Source organism: Bacillus rossius, chromosome 1, assembly GCF_032445375.1.
Source record: "Bacillus rossius redtenbacheri isolate Brsri chromosome 1, Brsri_v3, whole genome shotgun sequence".
Classification (NCBI taxonomy): domain Eukaryota; kingdom Metazoa; phylum Arthropoda; class Insecta; order Phasmatodea; family Bacillidae; genus Bacillus; species Bacillus rossius.
Window position 1 is genome coordinate 340,624,352 of NC_086330.1, and position 18,870 is coordinate 340,643,221.

General features: G+C 28.8%; 1 protein-coding gene across 12 annotated transcripts in view; it reads left to right on the forward strand.

The window, feature by feature from the left end:
* The window catches only part of LOC134528123 (calcium/calmodulin-dependent protein kinase type II alpha chain), a 349,589-nt gene that overhangs the window by 289,106 nt on the left and 41,613 nt on the right, over nt 1-18,870 (forward strand). For all 12 annotated transcript variants that reach the window (XM_063361420.1, XM_063361422.1, XM_063361424.1 and 9 more), the window contains exon 12: nt 7,273-7,362. In XM_063361420.1, the coding sequence (XP_063217490.1) occupies nt 7,273-7,362 (90 nt within the window). The remainder of the gene's footprint in view (nt 1-7,272; nt 7,363-18,870) is intronic.

Genomic DNA, 18,870 nt, shown 5'->3' on the forward strand with positions numbered 1-18,870 from the left:
CTACCTTAGTAGACATAATATGAAATTCGTTCCAAGCTATTCAGTGCTGGATGCATTGAGTCAGAAACATTTTCTGCATGGAATGTGAGAAGATGTTTTATCGATCATTTTGGAATATTAGAGAACATAAAGGATGTTATGTACATTAAGTTCTTAAAATGTTCCAGAAGTTTATAGAAGTTCCCACAACATTTCCAGAATAAATATGTACTTTGAAACCTAACATCTATAAACTGTGGCAAAAAGGTTTTTTTTTTTAATATAGATATTTAAATCCATTATGGTTGTTGCAAACTGAAAATGAGTTGGTGTTTAAAAATAATTGGCAGTTTTGGTTTAAAATCTCTGCAGATATTACTGTATATCGTGTTTGACTATGAAACAATTGTGGTGGTGATCTTTTTGGTTGCAGGTTTTACTGTTAATATATATATTTTTTTTCCCCCAAACTTTGTTTTCATAAATAAAAATACAAACTTTTATGTTCATCTATCATGTCTTGATTTTCAAAAATGTTCTCATAGATGTTAAAATATAGTATAACAGTTGAATTTAAGGTTTGTAGTTTCATGTAATATTTTTTAAATTCTCTGTTTCTATAAAAGTATTATGAATGCACAAAAAATTTTTTATATGTTCTTGTTTATTAAAGTTTTTAAATATATAAATTTTAAAAAAATTGTAAATAACACTAATGTTATAATTTCTTTCTTTTAGGTTTTTTATAGATACTAATAAAGCTCTAATTTTTATTGCAAAAATTCTTAAAAAGTAAATATTATTTTTTTTATTAAATTACCAATGAAAGTTTTGAAGATTTTTCTTCAGGTTAGGCTGTTAATATAACCATTTAAATACAAAATTAAATTGACATATTTAGATATTGCAAATTGATGTAAGATTTTTATGCAAACTTAAATAATAGGTCTTACTAAAAACATAAAGGAAATTTATGTTAAAGAAATCTTTATTTTTATATTGTTCCAACTTTAGTAATGTACATGTGTTTGTGTGACTGGAAGCTCACTTAAAGTGTTTTTCCCCCAATACTTTATAATTTATTTACTCTTCGTACATTACTTTTTTTATTGTAGTTGTAGCTTTAATGTTGGTCTTTCTCTATTCTCTCTGTTGCGGTGGTAACCGATGTTTCTTCATCCCCCTTCAGAAAGTGGTAAGAAGGAATTAAACCCTAAATTTCATTTTTTTCATCTTTGGAATTAAAATTTAAATAATATTAATCCAAACATTGTCTTTTTTATTTCTCTTAATACCTCTTTAAAACATTATAGTCTTTTTTTAATTATTTTTTGTATGTGTGTGCACACAGTCGTGTTTGATATTTTTTGCAGTGTTGGCATGATTTTTCTCAAAAAATATGGCTTACATTTTCCTTGTGCTTTATTTTTCAGCATTTTAATTTGCAGACAAGATAGAATACTGAACATTAAAATTTACTCTTTAAAAGTTTATTTTTTTATAATCAGTACACTAAAACAAAAATTGTTCTGTTTTGCTAAGTTCGTTAATGTTTTTTCCTAATTTGAGTAATGCAAAACTTGCTTGAAAATTGATGTTTAAAGTGAATGTTTTTTTTGTATGGTTTCCCTATTTTCTTTTAAGAAATATATAAAAATTTGTGTTTTGAAACATTTAATGTTTACTATCTTCAATAATTATTTTTCTTGGTTAGTTTGAGTAATATTAATATACAATATTTTATAAGTTAAAAGTGAATTCAATTTGGTCTTACATTCATTTTAATAATGCTATTTTATTAGGCATTCTATTAATTTATTATTACTGTTGTTTATTATTCTATCTTGTTACTGCAGAATGCATTTTATTTATTTTTTTCTGTAAATAATTATGTTTGTTTTGCATTAAACTGTGGCTCCCTTCAGAGTGTTTTTCAAAGAGTGCTGCTGCTTGTATATATGTTCAGTAATACATAAATCTTTAAATGTGTCAGGTTATTTGTTTGAACTCTAATGCATTTTCTGACTCAGTAACTAAATAACTACATTAAATTTTTTAAATTCTATTTCAACAACATTGCAGCTAACTCCAAGTGTAGTTTTATTTTGTGCCAGTAACTTGTTGATCAGCAGATGTATATGATACATAGTTATGAAATTTTTTAAGTAATTACTAGCATTCTACTTTTAATCAAACCAAGCTTTACATGAGTTTTTATATTGCATGTTGCTATTTTTGCCTATAATTTAGTTGAGTAGAAAAATATATTTATAACAATATTTATATTTTAGGTCATATATTTACTACTTTTGAACAGTTATCAAACTTATAAACTTAGGTTATAGATATATTTTATACCATGGTATATTATATATTTGATTAATGTTGCCTGAAGTTATAAGTACTTCTTAAAGTAAATTGAAATGATGGAACCAAATTAATGCTTGAATATGATACTGTAAAACTTTGAAAAACCTTCTCCGTTCAAACCAAGGCTGTGACGGATAACCAAATTAACGGGTACCAGAAATCGGTTAATACATGTGTACAATAACCAGATTTCACTGCAGGCTTGCGATGAAAATGAAAATAAAATCCTTTAAAGTAAGTAATAGATTGTATTTAATTTAACAAAATGATCAATATAGATATAAATACATATAAGAGTAGTTATAAATGAAAATGCATTGTATGTATACTGTACATACAAATGTGCTTCTATAAACCTATTTTACTTGATAATAATGTAACATCTTCTGTGTCTTTGTGGCTCAAGCATTTTGCAAGGCAATGTTCTGTATCTTACACAGAGGTAGGATGTGTGTTGATACTCGGACATTTTTTTTTTCAAACACTGACGGATAGCAGAAACTGACGGTTGATCAAAATATTACTGTAACTGAAAGTAAAGCTTACTTTTAGCATAATAAATATTCATTTCATACTTCATTTCATTTTATTTTTCAAAATTTATTAATTATTCCTGCAAAATGTTTTGCTGTTTTATGGTACAGTATGATCATTTTTAAATTAATGCTTTGATTTTTTTTAAGTTATTTGGATAAACATTTTAAAAAAAAATTTCTAGTGAAACTACATGGCAGTCATTTTATTTCAGAAAGAATTTTGTTTGGAAAATGAATTTTATTTAATTACATAAAATGCTATCAGGTATGTTTATGAAATAGGTTACTATGTAACTAAAATCACTGATTTAATTTTTTTTTTATGAAATTTAAGATATGCAATTTATATATGCTTACCATTGCCTTGTTTAATACCTAGCTCAGGATATAAAATAATAATTCAAAAAATTTAAAAGGAAATTTTAATCTGAAGTATATTTGTTACTAACTCAAAACAACTAAGGTGACTGAAATGTACATTTAAAACAATTGGGGATGAACTTGTAATAGCATATCATCGTTATTGAACACAGAAATTAAACTTGTCCTGCAAAGGCAATAATAAATTGAGACTCAACTCATATATACAAAAAGGTCTACTTGATAGCTTTATTTTTTCTGATGACAGTTTTTTACCAATTAATATTACATTTGAAGTGCCCTCCAAAAATGCCATTGCCACAGATCCTTGCATTTCGTATTAACTCTCTTGTGATGCCACCCATCACCTTTGTTTGCGTCAGAAATGTTGCTTGTTTGTTTGTTCAAAGGGTAAACTGTTTTAAGTGTTAAAAATGCTTAAATGAACTAATCAAGAACATGTATGAATTCCAAATAATACATGCTAAAACATTATTAAATTTTCCAAATTATAGTGATATTATAGTTTAAAACTTTGCGCCAGTCTTGAAAAATATTTTGCCAAAATCAGTGTGTTTTTTGGTTAGCAAAGGCAATTTTGAATTAGGTAAAGTGTAAAGTAATGTTCAGTCAATTCTAAAAATATGCCGATTCTGATTCTATCAGATTCTATACTTTTTACAATAATGCTTTGATGCTTGTCAAACTATTCCTAGTTTTTATACTCAGTATTTTTTGTTATCTACAAATGTAATTTGAATTAAATAACTATATTTATTGTTTATTTGTTTACAAATGTATTAAAGAAAAAATAATGACTTTTATTGTTTACTTTAAACTATTTAAAAATAAAACAGTTAATAAAGACAGGGCACTATAATTATGCATACATATATTTTCTGTATTTTTATACTGTGACAAAATTTTATCTAATCATTGAATTAAAAATAGGGCAATTATTTGTTAAAACAACAGAATATTATGGAATTGTGTGATAATTTCCCTTGTAATAAAATAATGTTTTAATATCACTTGTTACTATAAACTTTGGTGATATGGAAAAAAAACTAGTATTCTGTTAACTGAAAAAAAAAATCAATTTAATCAAACAAGACTTCTATTGAATTTGCTCAATACCAAGATCAGTCTTTGAAAACACTGATGAATCAAAAAACACAACTGTAAAATCCTAATTAAACTAGCTTTAAAAGTCATAAATTGCCTATCAGAAAAACCATTAGTCAGAAATATCCTGTATCACCTGATTAATCTGGGTGTCACCAGATTAGTGAGGTATCTGCTGATTATTGGGGTATTGGCCAATTAATAGGATATTGGCTGGTTAGTACGGTATCGGCAGATTAGTGCAGTATCAGTAATTTAGTGTGGAATCGACCAGTGAGTGTGGTATCAGCCAATTAATGCAGTATCTGCCCCTATTAGTGTGGTACCGGCCGATTAATGATGAATCACCCTATTAGACAAAATTACTTATTTAAAGTATTTTATTAAAAATAAAAAATACAAATTAAAAAAACAAAATTTTAAAACTGTGTTATAGGGGAAGAATCGACCAGCTTTGATTCCAAAACCATTGGACTCCGAATCCTTTGATATCATTGGAATCAATGGAACCTGCCAATTCCAGGATTGGAATTGACCCAAAAATAATTTAAAGTTTATAATATGCTTTTTAAGTATAAATGTTGATATATTGCCTCTAGTTATTTCACACATTAAACTATAAGACAATTAATGAATATATGCAACCTTTCCCTTTAACTGTGTGATTTTTTTAAGTTTTCACACACATTTAACAATTTAATAGAACATAAATGGATGATTTCTTGGGTTTTCTTTTAGATTAACATTTACATCATAAGGTAAATAATAAAAAAAATTGTTACAAGCAATATTATAGTACCAGGCTCTAAAGATTTTTTAGCCAACACTTCAGTTATACTCATGTATCTCTAGAACAATGAAGCTGCTTTTTTTCTACGTAATTACTGCTATTACAGTACTTTTCATGTTTTGGTTGCTCTAATAATTAATTAATTATTTTCAGTTTTAATGCTTTTGCTTACATAAACAAAAACTACTGCTTTAAATGTACGTACACCTAGAGTGATTTAAAAGTTGTACAGAATATTTAAGAAAAAGATCTGCACTTGAGCTGACGTAGATACTATCAAAGTTGGGTACAAAAGTTTCAAATATGTACATCTTACAAAGTTTTATAAACTTATAAATGTAACATCTCATGTATTTATCGTTGTAAGTATTACCTTAATATAATTTATTAACTTCACAGCAAATAGTACTGTACAGAACTGCATGAACACAAAACACAGTTTTAGTGAATAGCAATGGCTGTAGAGGCATCGTGATAAGCATATTTAATGTTAATTGGTACCTGCATACCTAGGTACATTAAGTGTTATATACAACTTGCATTCAACAATGTTACAAGTGCACTGGAGTTAATCAGTTGTTAAATATTTTAGAAGCGGCATAATGGTCTTCCTTTCTTTGAGGATCAATGTTTTTTAATATGAAAATATTGTAGGAGTTTGTAGTTACTATTTTTTGTGTTTCCTTTTTTTTTTTTTTTTTTTTACAGTTTGCTGCAGTGTTTGGTCAATTTTTAAATTAATTATTTCTGTTTTATAGTGTACAAATACTAACAATAATAAGTGGTGAATTGTAAAATTGATTTTTCTTAATTGTTTTGATGTAGTTTTTTTGTATGTACGTAAACTTTTTTAAACTTTAAATCATTAAGATTACATTTTTTAAAAACTTGCTATTGGAGTATTTTAAATAATTTTAGAGTAATAATGATATTCACTTCAAAATTATTGCAGTGGTTATCAAAATCAAAGGATAAAGGGACCTTAGATTCTAACCTTTATAAAATAAATTTTTGTTTGAAAATTATTGGTGCCAGTTGCATTTCCTATTTTTATTATTGTTTGACACAGTGTAAAGTTTTTCGTTGTAGGTCTTGTTTTTGACACATGCACAGGTTCACTTTCGCTTATGATAATTTTTTGCATATATAACCTCTCAAACTCACAAGATGACAGAGTTGGTTATTATTGGTGCGTAGACAGTTACAAGCTTAGTAGATACTTCCTCACACGCGTCGTCTTATTGGTCATATATATATCCTTTCCTTTTACGAATTGTATGTTAAAAATGTAAATAATAGAAACCATCAAGAGAAGCCCAAAAAAGTTTATAAAGGATAAAACATTTTGAGTTGAATGTTTCAACAAGGAAAATAATGTTCTTGGTGTTGATATTAGTTGGGTACCTGACATAGCAGCAGCTCAAGTTAGCTACATTTATCCTCTATTGTCAAATTTATCAAGTTATAACTTGGTGATACATTTTTTTTTGTAGTACATGTAAAAAAACAAAGCTATTCATAAAAATTTCTAAGGAACAATTTAATCTATATACTTTCATATGGATTTTTTTATAACAGTGAAGTAATTTTAGCTGTATTTCTTGACCAGTAATATCTTGCACCTTCTATGATAAACTGTATATTACAGATGACTTTTTCCACTTACTATTTTCCAAATATATTTAATTTCTAAAATGTAGTGATGCTAATGAGTTTGCCACTAAATTAATTTTCAAGTTCTCTTTAAGCTAGAATTTAATTTTTAAACTATTTAAATTTTTTTTGTACTGTACTGATTCATTGCAAGTCAAAAAAAGTAAAAAAAAAACATAAACCCAGTGTGGGAATAAAACCTAATAATCCAATTATTAAAGTAGTTCGTTTTTCTTCATTAAATATGTTTAGCTTTTTTTGTAAAAAAAAAAATGAAAAGACTTTAATTTCAGTTGTGTAGAATATCTGTTGCAATTTCATCGTAAGTATAGATACCTTGCTACTGCCGCCCCGGTAATGCTGTCGGTCGCGTGAGCCAAGCGCAAGCCGGGGCAGTCGCGCGTGTCTCCAAGGCTGTCCCCCGGAGTGCATGCGCGGCGTGTGTGTGTGTGTCGCCAGGTCGAAGCATCATCACGAAGAAAAGCGACGGCTCGCAGGTGAAGGAGTCGACCGACAGCAGCACCACGCTAGAGGATGACGACGTTAAAGGTAAAGCAGCCTCGTCCGTGTGTTGTCTTCTGTAGCCGCCGCGGAGGATGTTCGCTCGGGGCCGGCGGCGGAGCAGGGACACGCGTGTTTAGTTTGTAATGCGTGATGATGTTTTATTCCAGACACAAACCTTAGTGTTGATTACGAAAATAGCAACTACAACAAGGTATGTAGAAGGTTTTCGTGGTTCTGTATGCTGTGCACAGTAAAATCCCTTATTAAAAAAAAAAAAAATGTTTCGGAATCCATGGAAAGACAGAAGAAATGGAGGGAAGTATATATTTATTTAGCCTTATAAGAATCTCCGAGTTGTGTAAAACTATAAGTTGTAAACAAGGGGTTCTACTGTATACTATACCATATATCCTTACCTGCTTCAGTATATATATTCATAATACGTATGTTTCTACTCTTATTATTTATGAGAAGTTAGTTGTTTACTAACTTGGGTTATATTTTTCACATTTGAAAATATTTGGCGTTGAGTTTTATTTTACAGTGTAACTCACAAAATTTAGTTAGCATTACAAATGTGCTTGCAAAATAAGATTTTTATTTTATTTTATTTTTTGGTTTTCTACATAGTTTTTGATAATGCTAAAATTATATTTTTCTTTCTCATTTATATATATTATATTTTGGTTTGAACAGTACTAAAAAAATCCATTTAGGCAGTGTTCGGGAATTATTAATTTCAAGTCTAATTCAGTTACTAGTACCAATTACTGTTTGTGCAATTTAAAAAAAAATAATGTGAGCCAGTTTTTCAGTACTCGCCACTGATATGTCAACATCTAACCTCGGTAACTAACAAATTAATTTATTCTCAAGTTGCAATAAACTTATAATACGGAACTCAGACATCAAATTTAACACAGAATTCTTAAAAATATCACATAGCATGATAAATATAATGAAAGTATTAATTTATAGAAAAACTGTATAAAATTTTCCCCTTTTTAAAACTAACTATAATTCTGTGTAACAAGATACATAGTACTATTGATTTCTCAGTGCTAGCCGAACTACAGGAGTGCCAAACGTATCACATGTAAATTCCTCAACGCTTAACCTATGACATTTTCCCGAGATCGGAATTATCATCGCCTGTGTTTTTGAGGTTATATTTCTTTAGGTGCGTTGAGGGTGAAAATTTTAGTATGCACCAGAAATGCAGTGAAATTAGTGCATATTACACAATGTGCATGCATGCAGAAACTGCTATAGCCACGAACTGAAATGGTCAAGATGGCGGACCCTTGTGTAGCAACATGCACCTGTGCACATGTGTATGTTTCCCGAACATCAGAGGATGTACTAAACTTATTGATATGCCCAAAGTAAATTTTATGGTAGTGCAACTATTATTTATTGTACAACTTTTAAAATCCTACAATTAAAAAAAAATGGGTAATGTATTTATGTATGCACGTTATAAGTTATACTTACGTGGCGTAATAAAAAACTAACTTTATATTATATGCAAATAATTAATAGAAATAAAGTAATAAGATACAGTTGGTAAAGTATAAATTCAATGACTTTAAAATTTAAACAAATATTCAGCATTCAATATTAATGTAAATACATATAAAAAATTAATTATTTAATTTAGAAAAATAATTGAATTAAAATTTAATGAATAATGAAAATCATTAAATTTGCTGGATGTTTATTCTAATTTATTAATTTTATTTATAATATAATAATGTAATAATGTATACTTAGTGTAAATAAATTATACTTATTGTAACATAACCTCACTTATATAAATACACTTTAAAAAGTTTATAAACACAATTTCTATCTCTAATATTCACAATAAATAAGTGTTTTTAATGATATGGACCAGTATTCAATATCAGTCACTAAAGTATAAGATTTAAAAGCACAAATATAATTTTTATTTGAATGTAGCCTATTTGTTGTTTGGTGCATGCATCGTAAAAATTCACTCCTATCATTTTTTCATAATGCTCTTAAAGAAGTATAACTTTAATAGGTAACTAAAAATGACTGTAAACATTACTTTGCCCATAACTGTAAACATGATCTGTGCCTATCACATTTCTTGTAAGCTGCCTATAAATTCTATTAACAGTAGACTTTCAATAATTTTTGTTCTGTCAGGATAAACCCAAACATTGAAAAAAATATTTTGAAACTCATCCATGGCCCCCTGCTGCTTGGGTCCCGGAGATTAACCCCCTCCCCCTCCCCCTCCTCCTTCTCCTCCCCCTCCCCCTCCTGCACCCCCATTTTGGCTGCCCTGTGTGCAAAATTAACAACAAAGTACGGCTGAAGAATTTTCGTAGAAAAGAATGGAAGGGAATGATAAAATGGTGCTAGGATATCAAATGAATAAGTGGTTCAATTTTTATTCTTCACTAATGCTAGGAGTTGACCAAAACACGATGGTGAAATTCATAACTGTCATCTTACAGAAGTCTGATCTAAATGCTGACTATTTATAACTATCTCAATCTGCGTAATTTCCTAACCCAAGAATTCTTTTTGTAATGTATTGAGCTCACAATTCACAATACTAGTTAGTGTGGGCAAAAACATGGTTTCGCTAAAAAAAATTTGTCCTGCTTTCAACTGCAGCTATTTCACAGAAACGAAACAAAATTTTACTTAAGTTTCTCTAAACATGCTACACATGAAATAAAATGAATTCACTTCAATTAAATTATTTTCATTATTAGATTTCTCGTTCAAACATGTACTGTAACAAACAGACCTATGAAGTGGAGCATAAAATCTAAAAACAAATTATTTGTATGTTTCAAAACTTGTATATCACGGTTTTAAGTTGACAAAATATAACATCATTTTTCAACCAACTAAGGTTTTTTAAGTTTATTGTAATTAAATTGTGGTTTTAATTAATTCTATATTAATATCAGTAATTGGTACTTGTAATTAAAAAAAACTATGAAAGTACTTGTAATTAAGTCCAGTTACAAATCACCACCCGTTATCGGTACTTTTTTGTTAGGTTTTACTTAAACATTTAAAAAATGAATGTATGTACATAGTGCTGTCTTGGTGGTTAATATCTTTATATTCATTATTAGCTTTTTTATTTTATTGTTAGTCGCAGTGTAAATAGCTAGAGTTATTATTATTGAAACTGATGTTAAAAGCAAACATTTAAAAGCAGTTTTGAGAATATTATTTTTCACATTGCTTGTTAAAATATATTTAATAAATAATTTAATCAAATAAAAATTTATGCAAGTGTTTAAACATATTAGTTTCACAGTTTTTTATTTCCCAAAATATTGTAGTGCAATGTATGTAATGTATCTAATGCTAGTATGTAATTGGTGCAGTAGCATTAGTAGGTAATGTAGTTTTGAGTTTGTATATCATACTAGCTTTAAAATATGTTATTTTTTTAATCATCACTTAGTCATGTTTTTACTACAAACTAAAGGTTTTGTTTCATATTTAATGTCTTTTCTGTGTCAAAATTAATCATGTTAATAATTTAATAGGTATTGTGGTGTCTTCCTTTATAAATTTGTAAAATAACTGGTTACTCATAATTAGAGTAATGTCATTATTTTTAATTATGCTTATGACATGAATTCTTTGAGTTTGCTGCTTGGTATCTTCCATAACTTCTTCCTAGCGAATCATGACGAGTGGAATTTTAAACATAATTAGGGCTCTCTTATTGATTCATATTTCATTTTACTAAGAATACATGTTTCAATAAAAATATTTACACATATTTTAGCAATGATTAAGTTAAAAAAATTTTTGCCTGCAGTGTAGGAATTGATTGCTAGACATTAAAATCCAGATTAAATTTTGTTGGATTACTATAAAACTAAATGTGTGATTCATCTGGTGTATCGCAAAAATCTATCAAACAATTAATGCTGTGTAGAACAGAATTTATAGCACTTGTTTGGATGAAAATTTTTATTGAATTATTTTGTCTTACTTTAGATAAAATTACATTTAAATCTCTTTCACAATTTATCTGGAAAAATTTTTCAATATGCATAGATAGGCCTACATAATACTGAAGTGTTATTAAATGCCAAACATTTTGCTGGTTTTTGAAATTATATACGTACTTCAAAGTGAGAATTACCCTAGTATAAAGTGCTGTACTTTGTTATGAAATTCTAATGTATTTACAATTTTTGTTGAGTAGTGTGTTTTCTTGTCATACTAATATTATTGCAAACTGTAATAGTAGGTTGAATACTGCTAGTGTGTGAAACTTAAGTGACTGTAGACTAGATCAGTGTGTGAATTGTTACCGGTAATATAATTTTGATAGTTTTGCATATACGACAGTGATCTAACACTTAACATTGACATGCAGTAGAGTAACTCTGATCTCTTTGCACTGTTTCTTACGTGGTTTGTTAGTTGTACAGTAGCAGTGTTGTCCAATTTTTATTCTTGTGCTCGGATAAACTAAATCTGTCAGAAACTTCTAACTTAGTTAAAACATTTAATTTTTTTTAAGTTGTTCCAAAACTATACCTAATTAAAGAACAAATCTCTGACTGTCTTTATCATCATTCTTCAACTCAGCCTTCATATTCCTTTTTTAAATCACATTTATTTCCTGTGTGCAGTGTTATGAAGGAAGCATGTGTGAAAATTTCATTGCTGTATTGTTTGTTTTCTCATTTTCTGTGATAGTTAAGAGTTCAATCTCTGATTTATTTTTGCCTTCATAATAAAGAGGAAATTATCCGGGTTCAAAAATCCATAACACATGAAATGGCAACATAAATATGTTGCTGAATAACATTTTAAAATTTGGTGTGAAGAAATGTGTTAATTCAATTGTGCAGACCCACAAAAGGTGGTATATTATGGCTTATTTTAAATAGTTTTTACACGTTAATACATAAAGTAGTTATCTGTCAAATTAAAGGTACAATCACGGATCAGTTTAGTCGTAAACATGCAGCGCATGAGCAACCACAAATCACCACCACTTCCACTTGTAGCCAGTAGCTTTTAGTAGATTTGTAGTAGATTCAGTTTTCTAACATAAGACTTAAGTATTCCTAGCGTTATTTCCATCTGTTGTTGCAACAAAAGGTAGGGAGTATTATTTTCACTTCAGTAAGTACAGTAATTTTCTTCCATTTGCTATTTTTTTAAATCTATTTTCAAGTAGTATAAATAAGTTAATATATTAATTAGTAAATCTATTGGAGTAGGGAATTTAGTTGTTAAGTGTTATTAACTAATTGTAAATAATGTATTAGTAGTTTAATGAAAGTTTTTTTCATATTTTGTTGTCACATTTCACCAAACATTATTCGTCAGGAATGTTCTGAATGCTTCATTACACATTTTAAGACTCAGCACTTCACAAAAAAGTATATTCTTCTATAATTTATTGAGTATGACTAGAAATGTTTTTTTTTTTTTTTGTCTTTCTAGAAATATTATCCTGAAAGCATTAATTATTATATTAACAAAAAAATTATTGGCACATGAGTGGTTAATAGTTCTTGAAAAGTTTAATTTTCTTATGGATCAGATTTTTGCACAAATGTATTTATTACGTATATATAGTAGTCCTGAAATTTATTTGTAGTACTTTCCTTGAAATATTAACGTGTTGTACATTGTGCACATTTTACAAGTAACAATTAATATTACAGTATCTTCCAGCTAACAAGACAAGCTGTTTAAATAATATGACAGGTTGTCTTATGTGATGGTACTTATGTCAATATTATACTCAAGAATGCACACATCCAACAGTAATTTTATTCTGCTGTTTCACGAAGAAGGATGGGGAAGAGGTAGTTTTAGCTAGAGCCTATTTTTTACCTTTGTATCCACTATTACAACTTCAATGGGATGTTGGAGTTCTGTATCTGTCCCACTTTAAGATATGGTCTCTTTTAAAAGCAACCAATCTCTCTCATTTTGTTTGGAAAACTGCTGGCCGACAAGTCTCATGCACCAACCCTTCCCCTCGACTTTCTGCCAGGGCACAGTAGACATAAAAAAAAAATCCTCCCGTCCAGTTCATCATGGTGATCAGTTCCTCGTTTTTCATCTGAGAGTGTATTACAGTAAAGGCTCCTTAATTCAGCACGTTCAGAACCAAGGCCGCGCCGAATTAGCGATTTCGCCGAGTTATCGAAAGTAATTACACAGTCAAACCTCAGTCATTCAAACCTGAAGGGATTTTTGTCACTTTGCAATAACATTTGTACCAAACAAACTATTACAAAAATTAATCAAAAATTTTATATAATTTCTTAGTCAAATATTAAAATTAGTTTTATCTTCTACACAATTTTTTTTTTTTTTAGAGATTTTAAAATACAACTTTAGGATTGCTACACGTACGGCTCAAAAAAAAAATTCTTTTGTATCACACTTAAAAGGATTTACAACATAAGAATAAAGAAAAGGTTTAGAAATTACTTACAAAAAGACATATCATTTTGGAAGAATAATATTTCTAAGAATTTTTCTCCCAACCTACAATGAATGAATTTTAGTTGAAAATTAAAATTATTTCTTTAAATTATTCTTGAATTTTTTTGTACTAACCATTCATTACTACATGTTATTACCCTTTTAAAAAAAATTATTTCTTAATAACCATACTTTTGTATTAAGCAAATTATTTTGCACTATAACTCCTATGTAATTTCTAGAGACTGAAAGCAATTTGTATTAATAAGAATTTTGTATCAGCAGGGTTTCTTATTAATGAGGTTTCACTGTAGTTTTAATGGGAATACCAAAGAAAATTAATACAGTACAATGATGTTTAAAACAAGTTGTAATAGGCTGTGTAGGACGGGAGAAAATACACATGGGCGATACTAATTTTAAAATGTCTCGGATATCACGTTGCTTCCATAGTTAACAATGGCCCGAACCACCAAAAAAAAAAATTGTGTTGTGTGTTTTAAACCAAACGTTTCAATCATTTGGGCAACTAGTAACCCCTATTAACTTAGATGATCGATGCTTGAATTTACATGCTTGTGGTTTCATAACTCAGACTTATCCATTCCTAGAACTCAACAGCTCATAGTGGCTGTTGTGAAGTTTTGGCATTGGTAGGGTGACTCGGCTGTCAGGTGTGGATTTTCCAAATACGAACCTGTTCTCTTCAAGTTATTTGATGTCAGTTGTCATGACCTGCAGCCACACCAATGATTCATTTAGTTTGTCAGTGAAGTTTTTAGAGCTGTTATATTTTTGGTTGACATATAGCATGATCTCCACTTAGTAGTTAGTTGCCTCTCTTCATTTTGTGTGTGTTTCAATCCTATCCACTGACAGCATTCAATATTTCTCTTGTACCTTGTTGGTATGCTGTTGAGCTGGTGTATTCAGCGTCCTCAGATATTTTTGTTTGATTTTCCTGCCACAGCTTATCATATTTTCCCAATATTATTTTCTTTTCTCAAGTCTTCAACAGACTGCTAGTGAGGAGCTGTTGATCATCCTGTCTCACTTACACGGTTTTGATAAGTTTTTTATTTGGGAACATGTCCCTCTTGGTCTCGATTGCTAAGGTCACGCGACAAGGCAAGAGGGGATTGATTGTTCCCAACTTTGTGCATCATATGGTGAATTGCGATAGAACCGAAATAACACCATCAAGTTGTGTCAATACACCATAAAATGCCTAAATGCAAGTTAATATACCATAAAACAATTAAATGCAAGTTAAAGCACCATTTAGCACCGAAATTTAACCATAAAATAAATCAGCATTATTACTCAAAATTTAACTGGAATCACAAAAAAAATCTTTTATGTAATAAATTCAAATAATGTAATTTATTATGCAGGAAGTTTGTACCTAAATAGATGTAGTAAATTTATTGGAATTTTTTTTTAATTTTTTTTTTTATCTTGCTAATGTTATCAGGAACTCATTTTTACATCATGGCATTGGTACATTTTTTAAACACACAAATATTTACCAATTTATTTTTATTGTTCCGAGTTGTTAAGCATGCTTAATAAAAATTATTATATTGTAAAAGTGCAGTATACAATAGCCAAATCATTTGTCGTATTTGTATAATAATATGCTATATTTAGGAATCAACAGAATTCATAAAATAATAAAAACACTTAGCACCGAAATCTTCTTTTTTAAAAAACAAAAACAGCCTAAAAATAAAAGAAATAATCTTGTCCTTACGCATAGGCTGTTTGTGAGCAGTGAGTCACTAGTCAAATGGTTGGGAGCTCACTTTAAAATTGTTAAGTCCCATCATCTTTATGCCTTTGTTCGCACAACTGTTGAACATAAAGCACTACATTTAATTTTTTTTTCTTCAGAGCTTTTTCAGTGGTGTGCTGTAGCAGGTTTAAAAAAAAAAAAAAAACCATTATGTAGCTTAATTACTTGGTTCATTCAAAACAATTTTCTGTGTAAATTTAGAAACAAAAAACTTTAAACTTTACACCATTTTTATATTGATAATCATTCTCCTTACTGAAACAAATTCATGCAATATCTAAAGACTATAGTCTAATCAGTCTTTAACATAACTAACATACTTGTAAAATAGGAACTCGAAATTTGATTGAATATATTTATAGTGTATTTTCTTGTAATCCCTTAAAAATACAACTTAAAATACAGTTACCAAACCCTGACCTCCTGAATGGGACAGTAACTTAGCACACTAGCACACAGTTGGAGAGTTAATTTGTGTTACACTGTAAGTTATGTGAATAACTTTACACTTAACCTAGGAAATAAAATTATGATGCCATATTCATAAATATCGTGATGTACCTATGCTGTTATGGATTTCTGGCCAATGGTTGTCATTTTGTATGTTTATGAAACTTTTCTTTTTTCTTTTTCTTTGGAAATGTTTGTGTGTTGAGAATTGTTGGGTAGGAAATCTGGATTTTAGTATTCTAATTTTTTTGTGGACTCAATTAACTTAGGTTTTTAAAACAATTGTTTTAAACAAAGTATTTCAATTTATGTAACCACAAAACTTGAGTTTACAATTTACTGAATTCCAGAAGCCATAATACTTATTTCTAATGTTTCTTAAATTTATTTTGCAGATTACTAAATCGAAATTAACTGAAAAATTAATTTTTTTGTAGCTTTTCTAATAATGAAAATCATATTACCTAATTAGATATTTATTTATATTAATTTAGGTTTGTTGGGTTAAGGCTAAAGTGCCTCTTCTTACATGTAATGGGCATTTAGGATGATAAATAAGCCATTTAGTATTTGGAACAAACCATCATGCTCTAATGGTTTGCGTACTTTTATTTAAAAGTATCATGTGTTTTCAGCAATGAATTAAATAAGTATATAGATTTTCTATATAAATTAAGCCTGCTTGCTTCTAAGTTGTATAAATTCTGCAAAATGACTCCTCGCAGTATAAACACACACACACACACACATATACACACACACACACACACATATATATATATATATATATATATATATATATATATATATATATAATATTCGCTAGATATTTGCTACACGAAAACAATACTCTTGGTTTTGTAACTGGTTTATACAGTAGTCTTATCTATTTTCTTTTAGAATATTATTTCAAATATTTTATGTGTAGTAAATGTCATGTTGTCAATATTTTATCGGATACTAGATATACTTCTACACACTTTCCATGTAAAAAAAATGCATACATACCTACTGCTGGTTTGAAAGTTAATTATTTACTAGCAGTGCATTTTCCATGTCCATTTAATACATTTTCTGCTCTCATCTAGGTCAATGTGAAAACACAAAACAATGAATGCAAAACAAATAGGGCCTATATACTCCTAATTTTCTCATTTTAACAACACAAAGTAAGTACTTACAATGTTGACTCAAAAAATGACCTCTCATTTTATTTTCAGGAAAATAGTCCCAACAGACATTCTGTTTTAGTGTGTGTATATATATATCAGTTATGGACACAATCATTAAGGGTTTGCATGCTAACAATTTTTTTAATAATTCTTAGAAATGCAGCAAACTTCTGATTATTTAGCTGTGGGTAGCTTATGTTTAGCTGTGTTTTTGATATAATGTTCATTTCTTCTTAAAGAAAATCAATTGAAATAAATATCTACAAATTGTAACAGTAGACCATCTTGATATGTATTTGACTACCTCGAATGTAACCCAAACTCAAATTCAAGATTTCCTGTACTACAGTCTCGTACTGTTACATGACAGCCTCCCATAAATGACTGATATACAAGTAATAAGATATAATCTGCAAATTCACCAACCGGGCATGCGTTAGAAATGAATTTGAGGGTAGGAAAAAGCCAATAGACATTTGTATGTTTTTCAGGTTATCTACCATGATACATGCTGCAGCCCTAGTACATGTAAAATCAAAATTTTGCTGTATTATTCACATAATTTAATTTTTTTTTTAATAAATGTAATTTTTTTTTGTTTACGTCCTGATCATATAGTTGTAAATATAATCTTAAGGAGCATATATCAAAGAAAGAAGAAAAGAATCTAGCCTATAACATAGCAGGAGATGAAAGTAGGACAGTAAGAATGGAGCATTAGTAAGGTCAGGGTAACAAAACATATAAAATATTGAGACTTTTTTCAGAGTCCAGAAGCAAGCAACTTAACTATGTGATTGTTAGTGTGAAGTTGTGTGTTTGGGAAGCCATGTTTTGAGAATGTTATTTCCTGCCTGATTTTTTCTTCCTGTCTTCATGCATTTGTTATGTTTCAGGTTGTCTTCTAGGTGATCATGCATGGGACCTTCTATATCTTAACTTTACATGTTTGGCTTTCTGTTGCTTGTGCTGTGATCTGTGCTTTACAATCGCTTTTGGTTTGCCAAGCTTGTAGGCTTGTTTAATTCATCCGTGTTTTATACAAGCGAGAACACCATCCATGCTTTTGTGTTTGCATAAAAACTAATGCAGTTGTTGATAACTAAGCCATTATGTTAATCAAAGAATTATTGTTTGCAGTAAATTTTACCCACATTTATTCAAAATATATTTGATTTCTGGATTCTTCTAAATTTTTATTTATGTTTACTTTATTCAAAAAATTTTGTAAACAATTTTTATATTTCCACTTTTTTTTACTTTATATTTAGTTACGTAACTTATTAGCAGTTGATGATATATACCATTAATAAATTAACTTATTATTGTATGCTGGTTCATAAACAACAATCAGGGTTCTATATTAAATAAAAGTTTTGGTTCATAAATGTTATTTCAGTTTACTTAAAGTAAAAACTTTAATATTTGTCAGTTAACAACTCTTTACTTTTCTAACCGTTAAAACTTTTAAAGTTAAGGTTTTATCAGTTTGTCGTCAGTTTGTATACCAAAATTATAAATTTGTATTTTTTTTTAGTTTTCTACATGTTATGCTTCAATGTAATATTTAAATTTTGTTCAACACATTTTCAAAATTTCTTATTCTATAGTTTCTAACATTGTTTTGGATGTATAGTTATGGAGGTGTTACAAAATTTTCTTTCC